We start from the raw sequence: 13593 nt of genomic DNA, 5'->3' as shown, positions 1-13593 counted from the left end.
TCATTCACTCGGTGCGGCGGCACGCTGCAGAACAAACTGATAGTAGGTGTGTGTGTGTGTGTCTGATGTTGTGGGTGAGGGTGCAAATCCTGCGCAGGGTGAAACGGGGCGAGGTCGGGAAACCAGCGAATGGTGGTGAACAATCTTTGGTGGGAGAGGTGTGCGGTGAGGTTGATGAGAGCACATCTTCATTCTTGATCAAGGATGGATCACTCTCGATCAAGGATGGATCGTCTACAGAGTCCAACTGTGGCGATCTGAGACCATCAGGGTAAATGAAAGCCGGTTTCAGGCGATGCAGAGAAACTGTCTGTGTGCGGTCTTTAATTATGATATCAAAAGTCATGTTCCCATGCCACAGGACCTTGTAGGGGCCAAGATGAGGAGGTTGAAGAGGCTGCCTAACCGCATTATCACGCAGCATGACGTGGGAGCAGTCGGAGAGTGTGGTGGGAACATAAGTCTCGCGTGGTGAGTGACTGATGGGCGGGTGCAAACGCATTTGTTGAAAATGCGTCACATCCAACAAATGAAATATGGTGAGGGGGGGAAGATCCTTGCTAACCAGAGGAAGAATAAGTTCCCCCTGGTAGGACCGGATTCTCACCAAAAACAATTTCGGATATAGTCCCCTGTAGGTCAGGTTTATAGGTCGAGCGTAGACCAAGTAGCACCCACGGGGGAGGCATGGAAGGGCCGTCTTGAGGGTGCAGTGTCATCTTTCCACCAACCCATTGCTTTGTGGGTGATAGGCGATAGTATGTATTTTTTTAATACCACAGATATTGCAGGGGATGGTGAAAAGGGAGGATTCGACTGTCGACCCTGATCGGTGATGGTAGTGGTCGGGCACCCGAAACGAGCGATCTACAAGCCAATGAAAGCCTTGGCTACTGTCTTGGCAGTAATGTTAGGGAGAGGGACAGCCTCGACCCAGCGAGACAGACAGTTGATAGTTGATAAGATATATCTATGGCCCTCCAAAGGAGGAATAGGCCCGATCAGATCAATATGTATGTGACGTATTCGTCCTGCTGAAATATCAAACTTGTCTAGAGGTGGGGAGGTGTGGCGGCTGATCTTGTTGCACTGGCAAGGGACCCAGCTGTGTGCCCAGGTTTGACAGTCCTGTTTGATATTCTTCCAAACAAAATGTTCTGACACAAGACCTGTGGTGGCTCGAACACCCGGGTGGGCTAGGTTATGCAGGGCGTCAAAAACCTGTCAGCACACCCCGGGTGGGAGCAAAGGGCATAGGGTGCTGGTCGAAGAATCACACCACACCTCGTCGGAAATGCCAGGAAATTTAGCCTTTGTGCAAACAAGTGACGTTTATGGGTCTTGTAGGAGAGCCTGAGAATCTTCATCAGAAGCTTGCAGGGAGGCCAGATCGGAAAGATCAACGATGTGGGAAACAGCATTGATTTGCGAGGAGAAATCCACAGCGACATTATCTGCACCTGTGATGTAATGGACGTCTGTTGTGAATTGAGAAACAAGGTCAAAGTGGCGGTAACATCGAGGGGGTGGGTTGCAGAACGCTTCTGCCAGTGGTTTGTGATTGGTGAGGACGAAAAACGAACGTCCCTCGACATCAGGGCGGAAATGTTTGATAACCTTGTAAACAGCAAGGAGCTCTCTATCGAATGCAGAATATTTTCTCTGTGCCATAGATAGTTTCTTAGAGAAGAAATGGAGGGGAGAAACTGTGTCACCCTTGCATTGTTGCAACACTGCCCCCACCGTGATGTCGCTGGTGTCCATAGTGATGAATAACTCGGCCGAGGGTTCGGGGTTGGCGTGTGTCACAGCATGAGCTAGAGAAGTCTTAAGAGCCTTGAAGGCCTCTAGCATTGGAGCAGTCCAAGATACGGGTTTGATACCGGAAGTTTGTTTGCCTGATAGCGTGTCCGCCAGGGGTGCCTGAACAGCAGCGGTGGAAGGCGGATGTCGACGACAGGAATTGATGGTGCCATGGAAACGGCGTAGCTCTTTGTAAGTAGCCGGGGGCGGCAGAGACATGATAGCCTGCACATGAGATTTGGGAGGCTGTATTCTGTCAGCGGAGACAGTGTAACCTAGGAAGGAGACTGACACCTGGCGCAACTGAAACTTGCCTTTGCTGACCTCGACACCATTGGAGTTCAAGGTCTGGAGGACTGTAGACAGATGATTTTCATCTTCCTCTGCTGATCTGCTGAAAACGAGAATGTTATCCAGATAAGCAAAGCAAAACTCGAACTGTCACAAGATAGAGTCAATGAAACGTTGCCATGTTTGCGCCGCATACTTTAGGCCGAACAGCATGAAGTGGTATTGGACTAAACCAAGCGGTGTGACAATAGCTGTCTTAAGATTGTCTTCCAGCGTCACGGGAATCTGGTAGTAGGCATATTTACTGTCAATAACACTGAAAATTGTGGCGCCCAATAACATATGAGTGAAGTCATTGATGTTCGGCACTGAGTAATTGTCCATGACAGTACAAGCATTTAAGCATCTGTAATTGCCACACATTTGAAAAGATCCATCGTGTTTGGGGATGAGGTGGATTGGTGAAGACCAGTTGCTGTCTCAAGGTTGCAGAACACCTGCCGCCAAAAGTTCATTAATCTGCTTCCAGGCCGCACGCAACTTGATAGGGTTGAGGCATAGAACCTTATGCCTAATAGGAGGGCCGGCAGTGGTAACTATCTTGTGTGTTGTTCCATCAGTGACGGAAGAAACTGAGAACTGCACATAAGAGTCCCAGTGCCGAGTCTTCGGACGAGTAAGGGGCAATAGCCGTTAGCACGAGTGGGGAAAGGTAGCACGAAAGTCACATGTCTCTTCCAGGAGCGTGGCATACACTTGTGTGGAGGGGGTGGGTGCGTGCACAGTGCCGAGCAAAGGGGAACGGGCGGCAACTGTCCGCGGTTAACCTTGCACTGGACAACCGGCACGGGTGAAAGCAGTGCTGGTGTCGCACTTGGGGCCACAATGGCAACTGGGTCATGTGGCCGGTGAGTGAGAGAGGGGGAATGTTTATCAACATGTGTGGTAGCTGTCCGAGAGGTGGGCGTGGTCGCAACATGCGCGTGACTGTCATTAGCAGCACTGTTTGAAACATACGGCACTGAATGAGGTGAGCGCAACGGGGGGTTGGAATGTCACACGCAAGTAAAGTTTGTGGACCAACCTGGTGACAGTTCGAGCTAGACTTGACCGAGCAATTTTGTTTAGGGGGTGGCACTGAGGACTGCATTGCAGAAGTGAGGTATGAGCCACAACGAACTCGCTGTAAGCGGATGCAATGCGTTGTTTCAGCTGCTCATTGTCCTGGCAGAGTTGCATTGCCGAGTCATATTCTGAGAGTAGGTCGGTAATGCAGGTCACAATGTTGCCCACGATGGCAGAGTACTCGTATATGATATTGTATGTTGCAGTGGAAAGAGAGCGTTGGACATCGGTGCGGGTGCACGGTATGTGAGTGTTCGTAGGATGGTGGAGCACTGAACCCTGTATGGCATTTGGAGATAGTTCATAATGAGACAAAATATCCATACTGAGGATCGGTTCATCGATGTCAGCAATGTAGAGCGCCCACGCAAAACATAGAGAAGGAGATGGGGTCACCATAAACTTTATTGAGCCTGAGGTAGGTAACGTCAATGCATTGACAGATCGTAGAAGTGACTTCGTCTCTGAAGAAGCGCATGGAGCCATCGAAGTAGGTATGATCGACACGTCAGCACCAGTGTCGACCAGAAAAGCTAGACCTGACCCAATTTCAGGCACATAGAGACGACCACTTGGTCGGGTGGATGAATGAATGGTGCGTAATGTAAGAGGACGCCTGTTAGGTTTCCCACTGGACTTGGCATCTCTTAGTTCCTGCGGTCAGCATTTGGGTGTTGGCATGATAACCTGCACTTCTTGGCATCTTCGCCGAACACTTTGTGCTACCAGCAGAAAGGGTGAGCAGGGTGAGGAGGAGGTGGAGACTGTGACAGCGGGGGCGTCTAGTCCTCGTTGACATGTTCCAGAAAATAGACCGGTATGTAAGGTGCGTGGGCAATCCTGGAGTGCTCAGATAGCGGAGAGAGAGAGCCGACACTGCCAGGAGAAGTAGACGAGGTGATGGCGGGGCGAGCCCTGCCACTGCCAGCCGAAGCTCAGTATGCGGGGGCAGCTGTGCTGACAAACGGTGTGGAATGAACTCGCTGATGTTGCTGCAGCAGCAAATACAACTGGTCAGTGATACATAGGTGGGAGCTGAAGGACTTGAATGAGTGTGGTAACAGATTGATCTGTAGACCGGTAGGTAGTTTGGCAGACCACACAGCCCATAGTATGGCGTCAGGCGTGGTATGCTTGTTCATGAGCAATCGAAGGCGGCGCCAGAGTTTTGGAGGGGCTGCGTTCCCCCAGGTGCTCCACATAGAAAATCTTCATTATTAACTCTTGTGGCGAGCAGGCAAGTCATTCCATTATAGTCTTCTTTGCAAACTCGTATTTTGGTGCAGGCGGCGGCGAAAGGAGCAGGTCACAAATCAAATCCGAGTGGTCATGGAGGGTTGTGACGAGGCAGAGAAACTTTGAGTTGTCGTCAGACACATGATGCAACTCGAACAGATGCTTGATGAGCACGAACCACGATGCCGGGTTGTCCTCATATAAGGGCAGTAGCTTTAGTGGGCAGCCAGGAAGGGGTGACGACGGTGGCTTCGGTGTCTCCTGGGGTAGCAGCTGAACTGGGGTTAAGTCAGAGGCCGGCATGGTAGGCAAGCGAATCTGTAGTAGCGGCAGCTGGCATAGTTGACTGTGTGTCATGAAAACAGGGCACGGCTGGCATGAACGGTACTGTGGAAACAGGCGGATGGATGGCACATGAGGGGAGCCTGGAAACTGGATCGTGAGTGACGAGTGCTGGATGGAAATGACCCACTTCCGGAACAGGGCGGGAGACCAGTGAGGCAGGCAGGGGTGGTGCCGTGGGATCGGTAGGCAGTTGAGCAACTGGAAATGTGAGGGGGTGGGAGGGATTGAGAATGCCACCTGCATGGAAACTATCTGATACATAACATGCCTGTAGAGCATGTGGTGGGCCAGTGAGGCGAGGTAAGGGGTCCATGTTACGCGAAAGACTGAATTGTGCATGTAAATTGGACACAGCTGGAACACCACATGCGCGGAATGGATCCGTCACAGTTTGTAGTAATGGTGGCGTTCCACATGGCCCTGATGGATGGCTAAACAAGTGTTCGAGTGGAGATCACTTTGTTCTTGAAACACTCGAATTGAAGAGACACAATTCAAACTATTGTTCAATTCACATTTCACTGGCAGACGGACATAATCCGGTGACGCGAAGCCTGAGTCCATTGTACGCTCTATCAGCATAGTTGATTACCATTGAAAACTAATGAGGTTAGCACACGGCGTTGGTTGAGAATGTGAATCACTGTGCATAAATAATGAATAAGTCATTGGCGAAGAAACGACGAAACTCGATGAGTGGAGTTGTGCTTCCACATCTTCAAACAAGGCATTGTTGTCATTGCGTAGTGCATATAACCTGTTGCATAAACACCGGTGCAGAAGACGCGAAACACGAACGAACTGCCAGGTCACCACTATGGGAATGGGATCAGTAATCGGGATATAGAAAACTTAATTCCCATATATGTCATAGCTTGTATATATTTACACTTGACACTGCGTCCGTACAGAATGAAGTATGGCAAAGAACTGACTAAAGTAAAGTGAAGATGGAGGCTCGACAGAGCACTTAGAGGTCACAGATATTAAGTTTCATGGCCGACATGAACTATCGTTGCCACAGGTATAATGGCAATTACAGTAAGCCGTGCACTTCACAATAGTTTGCAGAAAATGGGTGTAGACACAGATGTATGAATACTAATATTTCTGGTATATTGATGTATTGTTGGCATCCTCGATTGACACACCACATATATATATATGATGATGAAACTTACCAAACAAAAGCGCTGGCAGGTCGATAGACACACAAACAAACACAAACATACACACAAAATTCTAGCTTTCGCAACCAATGGTTGCCTCGTCAGGAAAGAGGGAAGGAGAAGGAAAGACAAAAGGATATGGGTTTTAAGGGAGAGGGTAAGGAGTCATTCCAATCCCGGGAGCGGAAGGACTTACCTTAGGGGGAAAAAAGGACAGGTATACACTCGCACACACACACATATCCATCCACACATACACAGACACAAGCTTGTGTCTGTGTATGTGTCTGTGTATGTGTGGATGGATATGTGTGTGTGTGTGAGTGTATACCTGTCCTTTTTTCCCCCTAAGGTAAGTCTTTCCGCTCCCGGGATTGGAATGACTCCTTACCCTCTCCCTTAAAACCCATATCCTTTTGTCTTTCCTTCTCCTTCCCTCTTTCCTGACGAGGCAACCATTGGTTGCGAAAGCTAGAATTTTGTGTGTATGTTTGTGTTTGTTTGTGTGTCTATCGACCTGCCAGCGCTTTTGTTTGGTAAGTTTCATCATCTTTCTTTTTAGATATATTTTTCCCACGTGGAATGTTTCCCTCTATTATATTCATATCATTTTTTTATATATATATATATATATATATATATATATATATATATATATATATATATAAAAAGTAAGGCGAGGACAGCTGATGATCCCTTGAGTGCGGATGCACAGCAGGCTCAAACTCTCAGGGGAATTGGCTAAATACTGTGAGTAATGAGGATAATACATTAGTAGTGTGTGGATAAGTTGAGAATTTTGGTCTGATGGTAGTCATGTTAGAGTAATCCATGCAGTTGTGATGATCATTGTGTGTAGATGGCACAGTGGTCAGCGCATCTGCCTAGCAAGCAGGAGACCAGGGTTCAAATCTCGGTCCAGCACAAATTCAGCTTTCCCCATTGATTTAAATAAATGCCCACTTGCAGCAAATCCCTTAAATTGCTTTGTGTCTTGATACACAATGTCTCCTCAGCAATGATTTCATAGTTTGTAGAGGTGTTCGCATAGTGAGATATACATATCACCCATGCCTCTTTGGCTGCTCTATCTGCCGTATCATTTTCTATCAGTCCCTAGTGGCCTGGCATCCAGCAGAATGGCATCACATAGCCCAGTGGCTGCAAAAGGAAGAAAATGTCCCAGATGCTTTGGAGTGATTTTTCTGCTCAGTACAGCTACTAGAGTGCCTGCAGAACACTTATGGAATCGGAGCATACTGACACACGATATTCATGGCATTTCTCTATTTGCCACTTTTCTTTGAGAAGTTGTTTTGAGTACTGCTAATAAAAAAGCAGTGGTAAGTGATAAACAAGAGAACATCCAGACGTGAAGATTATTACCTAAAATATTTAAAGTGCCTGCTGATCTAGTCCCAACAATAAACTGAAGAAGGAGTGGTAGTTGTGCTTTTCCATCAGCTGCCAAATAAGGAAGAACCATTTCTTTGTTGTGGGTTTGATACTATCTTATAGATTTAGTTAAGGGTTTGTTTGTCACTGCAATTTCAAGTCTTAAGTTGGTAATGTTTCCTTTCCATAAAGAAAACTAATTGCATGTTTGGGACAAAATTTGCTGTCAACTGTATTGAAGGATCACTCTACTGATGCAGGTGCTGGATTGAGTATTCATTTTATATCATGGACATGTATAGCAAAGCTGTATGATGTCCATGTTCACCACGAAAGGCTGTGATTTTACAAATCGTGTGAGCTCAGAAAAACATGGCACAAAGCCAAGACAAACAGTTCAGTATTTTGGTATATAATATTTAGGTGTCAATTTTTCTTCTTATTCATTATTTGCTGGGCATCAAATTGCACTGGATGCAGTGACGCAGAGTACATTTAAATTATTTTAAAAGGAAAAATAAGAAAAACAAGATGAGGTAGTAATGCAACTATTATCACTGCATATGTGTGAAGTTACTTAAATGTGAAGTTTTAGTCATGAAATCATTATGTCTGCAATATTTCAAGTCTGTGTCAAAGTTTCAGCTTACGAGCAACACATGTAATTACAGTGTCACAGGCTTGCTCACAGAAACATCAGTGTTCATAAAAAGATTGGCAAAACTGGTAGCGATAGCAACAGTTCTCTCAGACTGTATAGTGTAGTCTGTATGTTAGCTGATACTGATGTTTGTAGATTTCACTTTACAATCTGATGAGTTATTGACCCTCAGTTCCCTGTGCTCATCAATCCACAGGTGGCTCTCCACAGCCCATCTGGTCATGCATCATCACTTTCATATGCATGAGAACATAGATCCTTCTGCTTTAATCTCTGACTTAGCTCAAGCATTTTTAGGTGGTTGGAGTGGTTGTAACTATGTTCTGGGTGTATGCATTCTGCAAAACCACTACTCATAAATAATTAGAACAAGTACATGAACATTTTTTTATTGCTACACTCACATAACATACATCCAATTCAGATAAAACACCTGTGAATCTGTCCAGGCTGCAGAACTAAAATCCATAGATGAACAGCCACTTCCAGAAATAGACAACCATCCAGAGACCAGTTACTGTGTCACTGCCCAGGTTTTAGTGATCCCTATTTCTGCTGGTGGTGTACTTGTGGGCGATAAGTTCTGGCCCAGTGGCAGCGCTCTTCTGACTTTTGCTAATGTGAGCTCTGGTCTATGTAGTTGATGCCCTCTGACTGAGAACTGGTGAAGACAGGCTCCTGGCTTCCAATGATAAACTGCTGGTTGTTGAGGAATCCTGAACACTTGGCTCCACTGATGATGAGCTCTGCTGGATTGCTGGTGAACTGAGCCATGAGGTATAAAACAGAATTGATCACTTCAGTAAATCTGTACTCTTGGCTGATGCTGCAGGCAATGATGGTTGCTCCACGCATTGAATCTGTAAGCAGGGTGATGTCATTGTTGCATGTGATTAGATGTGGCAAAATGATGTAATCAGCACTGTTGACTTCTGGAGACAGCCACCGAAGTTCTCATCACTCTTGGCCTTGCCTTGATATGGGGACATTGACATACCTCTATGACGGAGCGGTGGACAACCTGGTGGGGGTAGTGATGAGTTATACAACAATTCTGATGACTTTAGTTTTTACTTTGTTTCAGATGTGCCATAATGCCATCCCTTTATAACCTCTCTAATGTTCTATCTTCAACAAGCATTGCTGTGAACTTCTATGAGATTTGATTGAAATGCCTTCTGTAAGACTTCCCTTGAAGTTGGCTGTTCTTGCTGTCAGCTCATGTGATCATAACAAATTGATTCTAGAATAGCAGCTCTGAACAGAGTGGTTTTCACTAGTACATCAGTGGTCATTTATCTACCTGTCTGGCCAACTATCATCTGTTCCTTTCACAGCCTACCTTTACTGTTAATGGCTGTATGATCTTGTCCAAATTGAACTCATTCCTATAGCAATCATTTGTGCCTCAAAAGGGTCCACTGTTGTAGATAGTACCTGTACCTACTGACATCATTCTGCTAAAATATGCGCACTATCGTGTCACAACAACAGTTTATATTTTGGAAATTGAGGAACTGGGCACTGGTGTTGTCAACAGAATGAAGAGTGTACTTTACACTATTAAATTTTATGAGTAGCTTCATCCCTTAAAGAACAAAATGCAGACCTGTTAGACAGCATTCTCAGTTGCAGGTTAATGGGGATGTGCATTTCACGTATGGTATTGGAGAATTCAATCCAATATCATTTGTGTAAAGAGAGATATGTAATATGAGGCTCCCAAAAGAGAGAACATTTTATTCTGTAAATAGATGTTTAAGAAGGACATAACTTTTTCACATTACATAACCTTCAAGGGCAGGTAACCTGAAGAAAACATCTTTGCTTCTCTTTGTGACACAAATTGAATTCATCTTGGCCTAACTTGTCCCGTCTTCAACCATTTCCTCTTTCCTCTGCTGTTAAAGAACCTGTTGTTCCAAAATATAAGACTATATATAAAAACAAAGATGAGGTGACTTACTGAACGAAAGCGCTGGCAGGTCGATAGACACACAAACAAACACAAACATACACACAAAATTCAAGCTTTCGCAACAAACTGTTGCCTCATCAGGAAAGAGGGAAGGAGGGGGGAAGACGAAAGGAAGTGGGTTTTAAGGGAGAGGGTAAGGAGTCATTCCAATCCCGGGAGCGGAAAGACTTACCTTAGGGGGAAAAAAGGACAGGTATACACTCGCACACACGCACATATCCATCCACACATACAGACACAAGCAGACATATTTAAAGACAAAGAGTTTGGGCAGAGATGTCAGTCGAGGCAGAAGTGTAGAGGCAAAGAAGTTGTTGAAAGACAGGTGAGGTATGAGTGGCGGAAACTTGAAATTAGCGAAGATTGAGGCCTGGCGGATGACGAGAAGAGAGGATATACTGAAGGGCAAGTTCCCATCTCCGGAGTTCGGATGGGTTGGTGTTGGTGGGAAGTATCCAGATAACCCGGACGGTGTAACACTGTGCCAAGATGTGCTGGCTGTGCACCAAGGCATGTTTAGCCACAGGGTGATCCTCATTACCAACAAACACTGTCTGCCTGTGTCCATTCATGCGAATGGACAGTTTGTTGCTGGTCATTCCCACATAGAATGCATCACAGTGTAGGCAGGTCAGTTGGTAAATCACGTGGGTGCTTTCACACGTGGCTCTACCTTTGATCGTGTACACCTTCCGGGTTACAGGACTGGAGTAGGTGGTGGTGGGAGGGTGCATGGGACAGGTTTTGCATCGGGGGCGGTTACAAGGATAGGAGCCAGAGGGTAGGGAAGGTGGTTTGGGGATTTCATAGGGATGAACTAACAGGTTACGAAGGTTAGGTGGACGGCGGAAAGACACTCTTGGCGGAGTGGGGAGGATTTCATGAAGGATGGATCTCATTTCAGGGCAGGATTTGAGGAAGTCGTATCCCTGCTGGAGAGCCACATTCAGAGTCTGGTCCAGTCCCGGAAAGTATCCTGTCACAAGTGGGGCACTTTTGTGGTTCTTCTGTGGGGGATTCTGGGTTTGAGGGGACGAGGAAGTGGCTCTGGTTATTTGCTTCTGTACCAGGTCGGGAGGGTAGTTGCGGGATGCGAAAGCTGTTTTCAGGTTGTTGGTGTAATGATTCAGGGATTCCGGACTGGAGCAGATTCGTTTGCCACGAAGACCTAGGCTGTAGGGAAGGGACCGTTTGATGTGGAATGGGTGGCAGCTGTCATAATGGAGGTACTGTTGCTTGTTGGTGGGTTTGATGTGGACGGACGTGTGAAGTTGGCCATTGGACAGGTGGAGGTCAACGTCAAGGAAAGTGGCATGGGATTTGGAGTAGGACCAGGTGAATCTGATAGAACCAAAGGAGTTGAGGTTGGAGAGGAAATTCTGGAGTTCTTCTTCACTGTGAGTCCAGATCATGAAGATGTCATCAATAAATCTGTACCAAACTTTGGGTTGGCAGACTTGGGTAACCAAGAAGGCTTCCTCTAAGCGACCCATGAATAGGTTGGCGTACGAGGGAGCCATCCTGGTACCCATGGCTGTTCCCTTTAATTGTTGGTATGTCTGGCCTTCAAAAGTGAAGAAGTTGTGGGTCAGGATGAAGCTGGCTAAGGTAATGAGGAAAGAGGTTTTAGGTAGGGTGGCAGGTGATCGGCGTGAAAGGAAATGCTCCATCGCAGCGAGGCCCTGGACGTGCGGAATATTTGTGTATAAGGACGTGGCATATAAGACTACTCATAGTTATTTTTATGTGGTTGTATCAGCAGTAGTTGTACATTGTTAGCCTGTCTTTATCTCTGAGAATTTGACAAGGCAGTGTTTACTACCTTGACAAAGGGGAAAAACTAAACTTTGTACTCAGTTTAGTTTTAAATTTTCCTGTATCTCATGGTTTATTAATATGAAATATATGTATATACTGGTGTGTTCTCAGCTCTTTAGGGTATTTTTTTGAAAACAGTATTTTTTCTTTCAGATTGTCAACTTAAATCATTGGAGTCAGATAATACATCCAGATGAAATCAACAAGATTTGCAGAGATGTGTTATTAAAAAATCCTAAGTTAGTAAAACAGTACAAAAATGGAAAGAAGAAAGTACTGAAAGCTTTATTAGGAGAAGCTGCAAGGTCAACAAATGAAAGAGTTAAAATGTCCCTAGTAGAACAACAGCTTAAGACAATGCTAGACAAGGAGTAGGATTTCTTCAACAGAGAGAGAGAGACAGAAAGAGAGAGAGAGAGAGAGAGAGAGAGAGAGAGAGAGAGAGAGTGTTTTTTTACTTCCAGTTAGGTGTATGTTTGTAAGAACTGACATCGTTGGGTGATGGAGACACAGCAATCTGTGTTATTTCAAATAAATTTTAATAGTCTTGATCACAGTAAAACGTAATTACAACTTGGTGATTACCAATTTCAGTTGAGTAGCAACCATCCGCAGATCTATTGAAATAAACAGAAATATTGTCTTTCTGTTAATATGGAAACCTAACAATATCGTTAAAAAATTTACATTTTATAAAAGTAATAAAACATATGTTAAAAAAATCATATCATGATTACACTCAGACTGCCACCTCAGTACAGCGTTAACGACAAAATATCATTCTAGTGTTAGTGTGCTATGTTTTTTCCTATTTTGTTTTTGTTTTTATGTCTTTATAAAAATATATGTCTTTAAGTACTGGTGGGTTTCCATGTTATCTGAAAGGGAATGTTTCAGTTTATGAGGATTAGGATTAAATAATATTTATGTATGTGTATGTGTGTGTTTACTTTCAGATTTGTACAGTATGCAGTGAATGCTGTAAACTTATCTGTAATTTTATTTTTTCTAAAGATTTCAATTAAAAATCTGATGACAATTATCACTGTGTCATATTTTCTCAACATTCCTCATTAATAAAAATAAATGTATGTATCTGTACAAATTGATTACTGAATGTCTGTCTTATCTTAGAGAAGAAACAAATAGCTTAGATAATGACCCTTTGTGAGGTGTTTTTGTAACTAAAACAGATATTGTAGCAGCTGCAAGAAAAGTAGTACCACTTATTTTTCTTTATGACACAACTTGCCTCAAAGTACCCCACCTGGAAGAGATGTAGGAGCCAGTCCAAGTGGATTGATGGTAAGTGAACTGTTCATGTCTGTGTTAAGCCATTGTGTGAAACATGAGCAGCCAACAAAGGAAAAACTGAAAGTAATAATTCTGTACAATCATGAATCACACTTTCAGATTGCTTCCTTGAACTATACTAAAGATAATGCCACTGTTTTCTTAGCCTTCCTTTTACATTGTGGTCACAAAATCAAGGCCTTAGATTTCTACATCTGCATCCATTCTATGCAAACGATCATAAAGTGCATGGCAGAGGGTACTTCCTGCTGTACCAATCATTACAGATTCTTCCCATTCTGTTTACATGTGGCGTGTAGGAAGAATGATTGTTTAAATGCCTGTGTGTGCACCATAATTAGTCTAATCTTGGTCTTGTGATCACTATGGGAGCAATACATATGGCTTTGTAGCACATTCTTGATTCGCCATTTAAAACTGGTTTTTAAATATTTGTGGTAGGATTTCAGATTCAGATT

General features: G+C 44.6%; 1 protein-coding gene across 1 annotated transcript in view; it reads left to right on the top strand.

Annotated features, from left to right (window-relative positions):
- Positions 1-12717, top strand: part of LOC124795447 (glutamyl-tRNA(Gln) amidotransferase subunit B, mitochondrial) — a 127812-nt gene extending 115095 nt beyond the window's left edge. The window contains exon 10 of the mRNA XM_047259469.1: positions 11975-12717. Within this exon, the coding sequence (XP_047115425.1) occupies positions 11975-12196 (222 nt within the window). The 3' untranslated portion in view covers positions 12197-12717. The remainder of the gene's footprint in view (positions 1-11974) is intronic.
- The last annotated feature ends 876 nt before the right edge of the window (positions 12718-13593 follow it).

This window comes from Schistocerca piceifrons, chromosome 4, assembly GCF_021461385.2.
Source record: "Schistocerca piceifrons isolate TAMUIC-IGC-003096 chromosome 4, iqSchPice1.1, whole genome shotgun sequence".
NCBI lineage: Eukaryota > Metazoa > Arthropoda > Insecta > Orthoptera > Acrididae > Schistocerca > Schistocerca piceifrons.
Note: the sequence above shows the minus strand (reverse complement) of the source record. Positions and strands in the feature narration are given on the sequence as shown.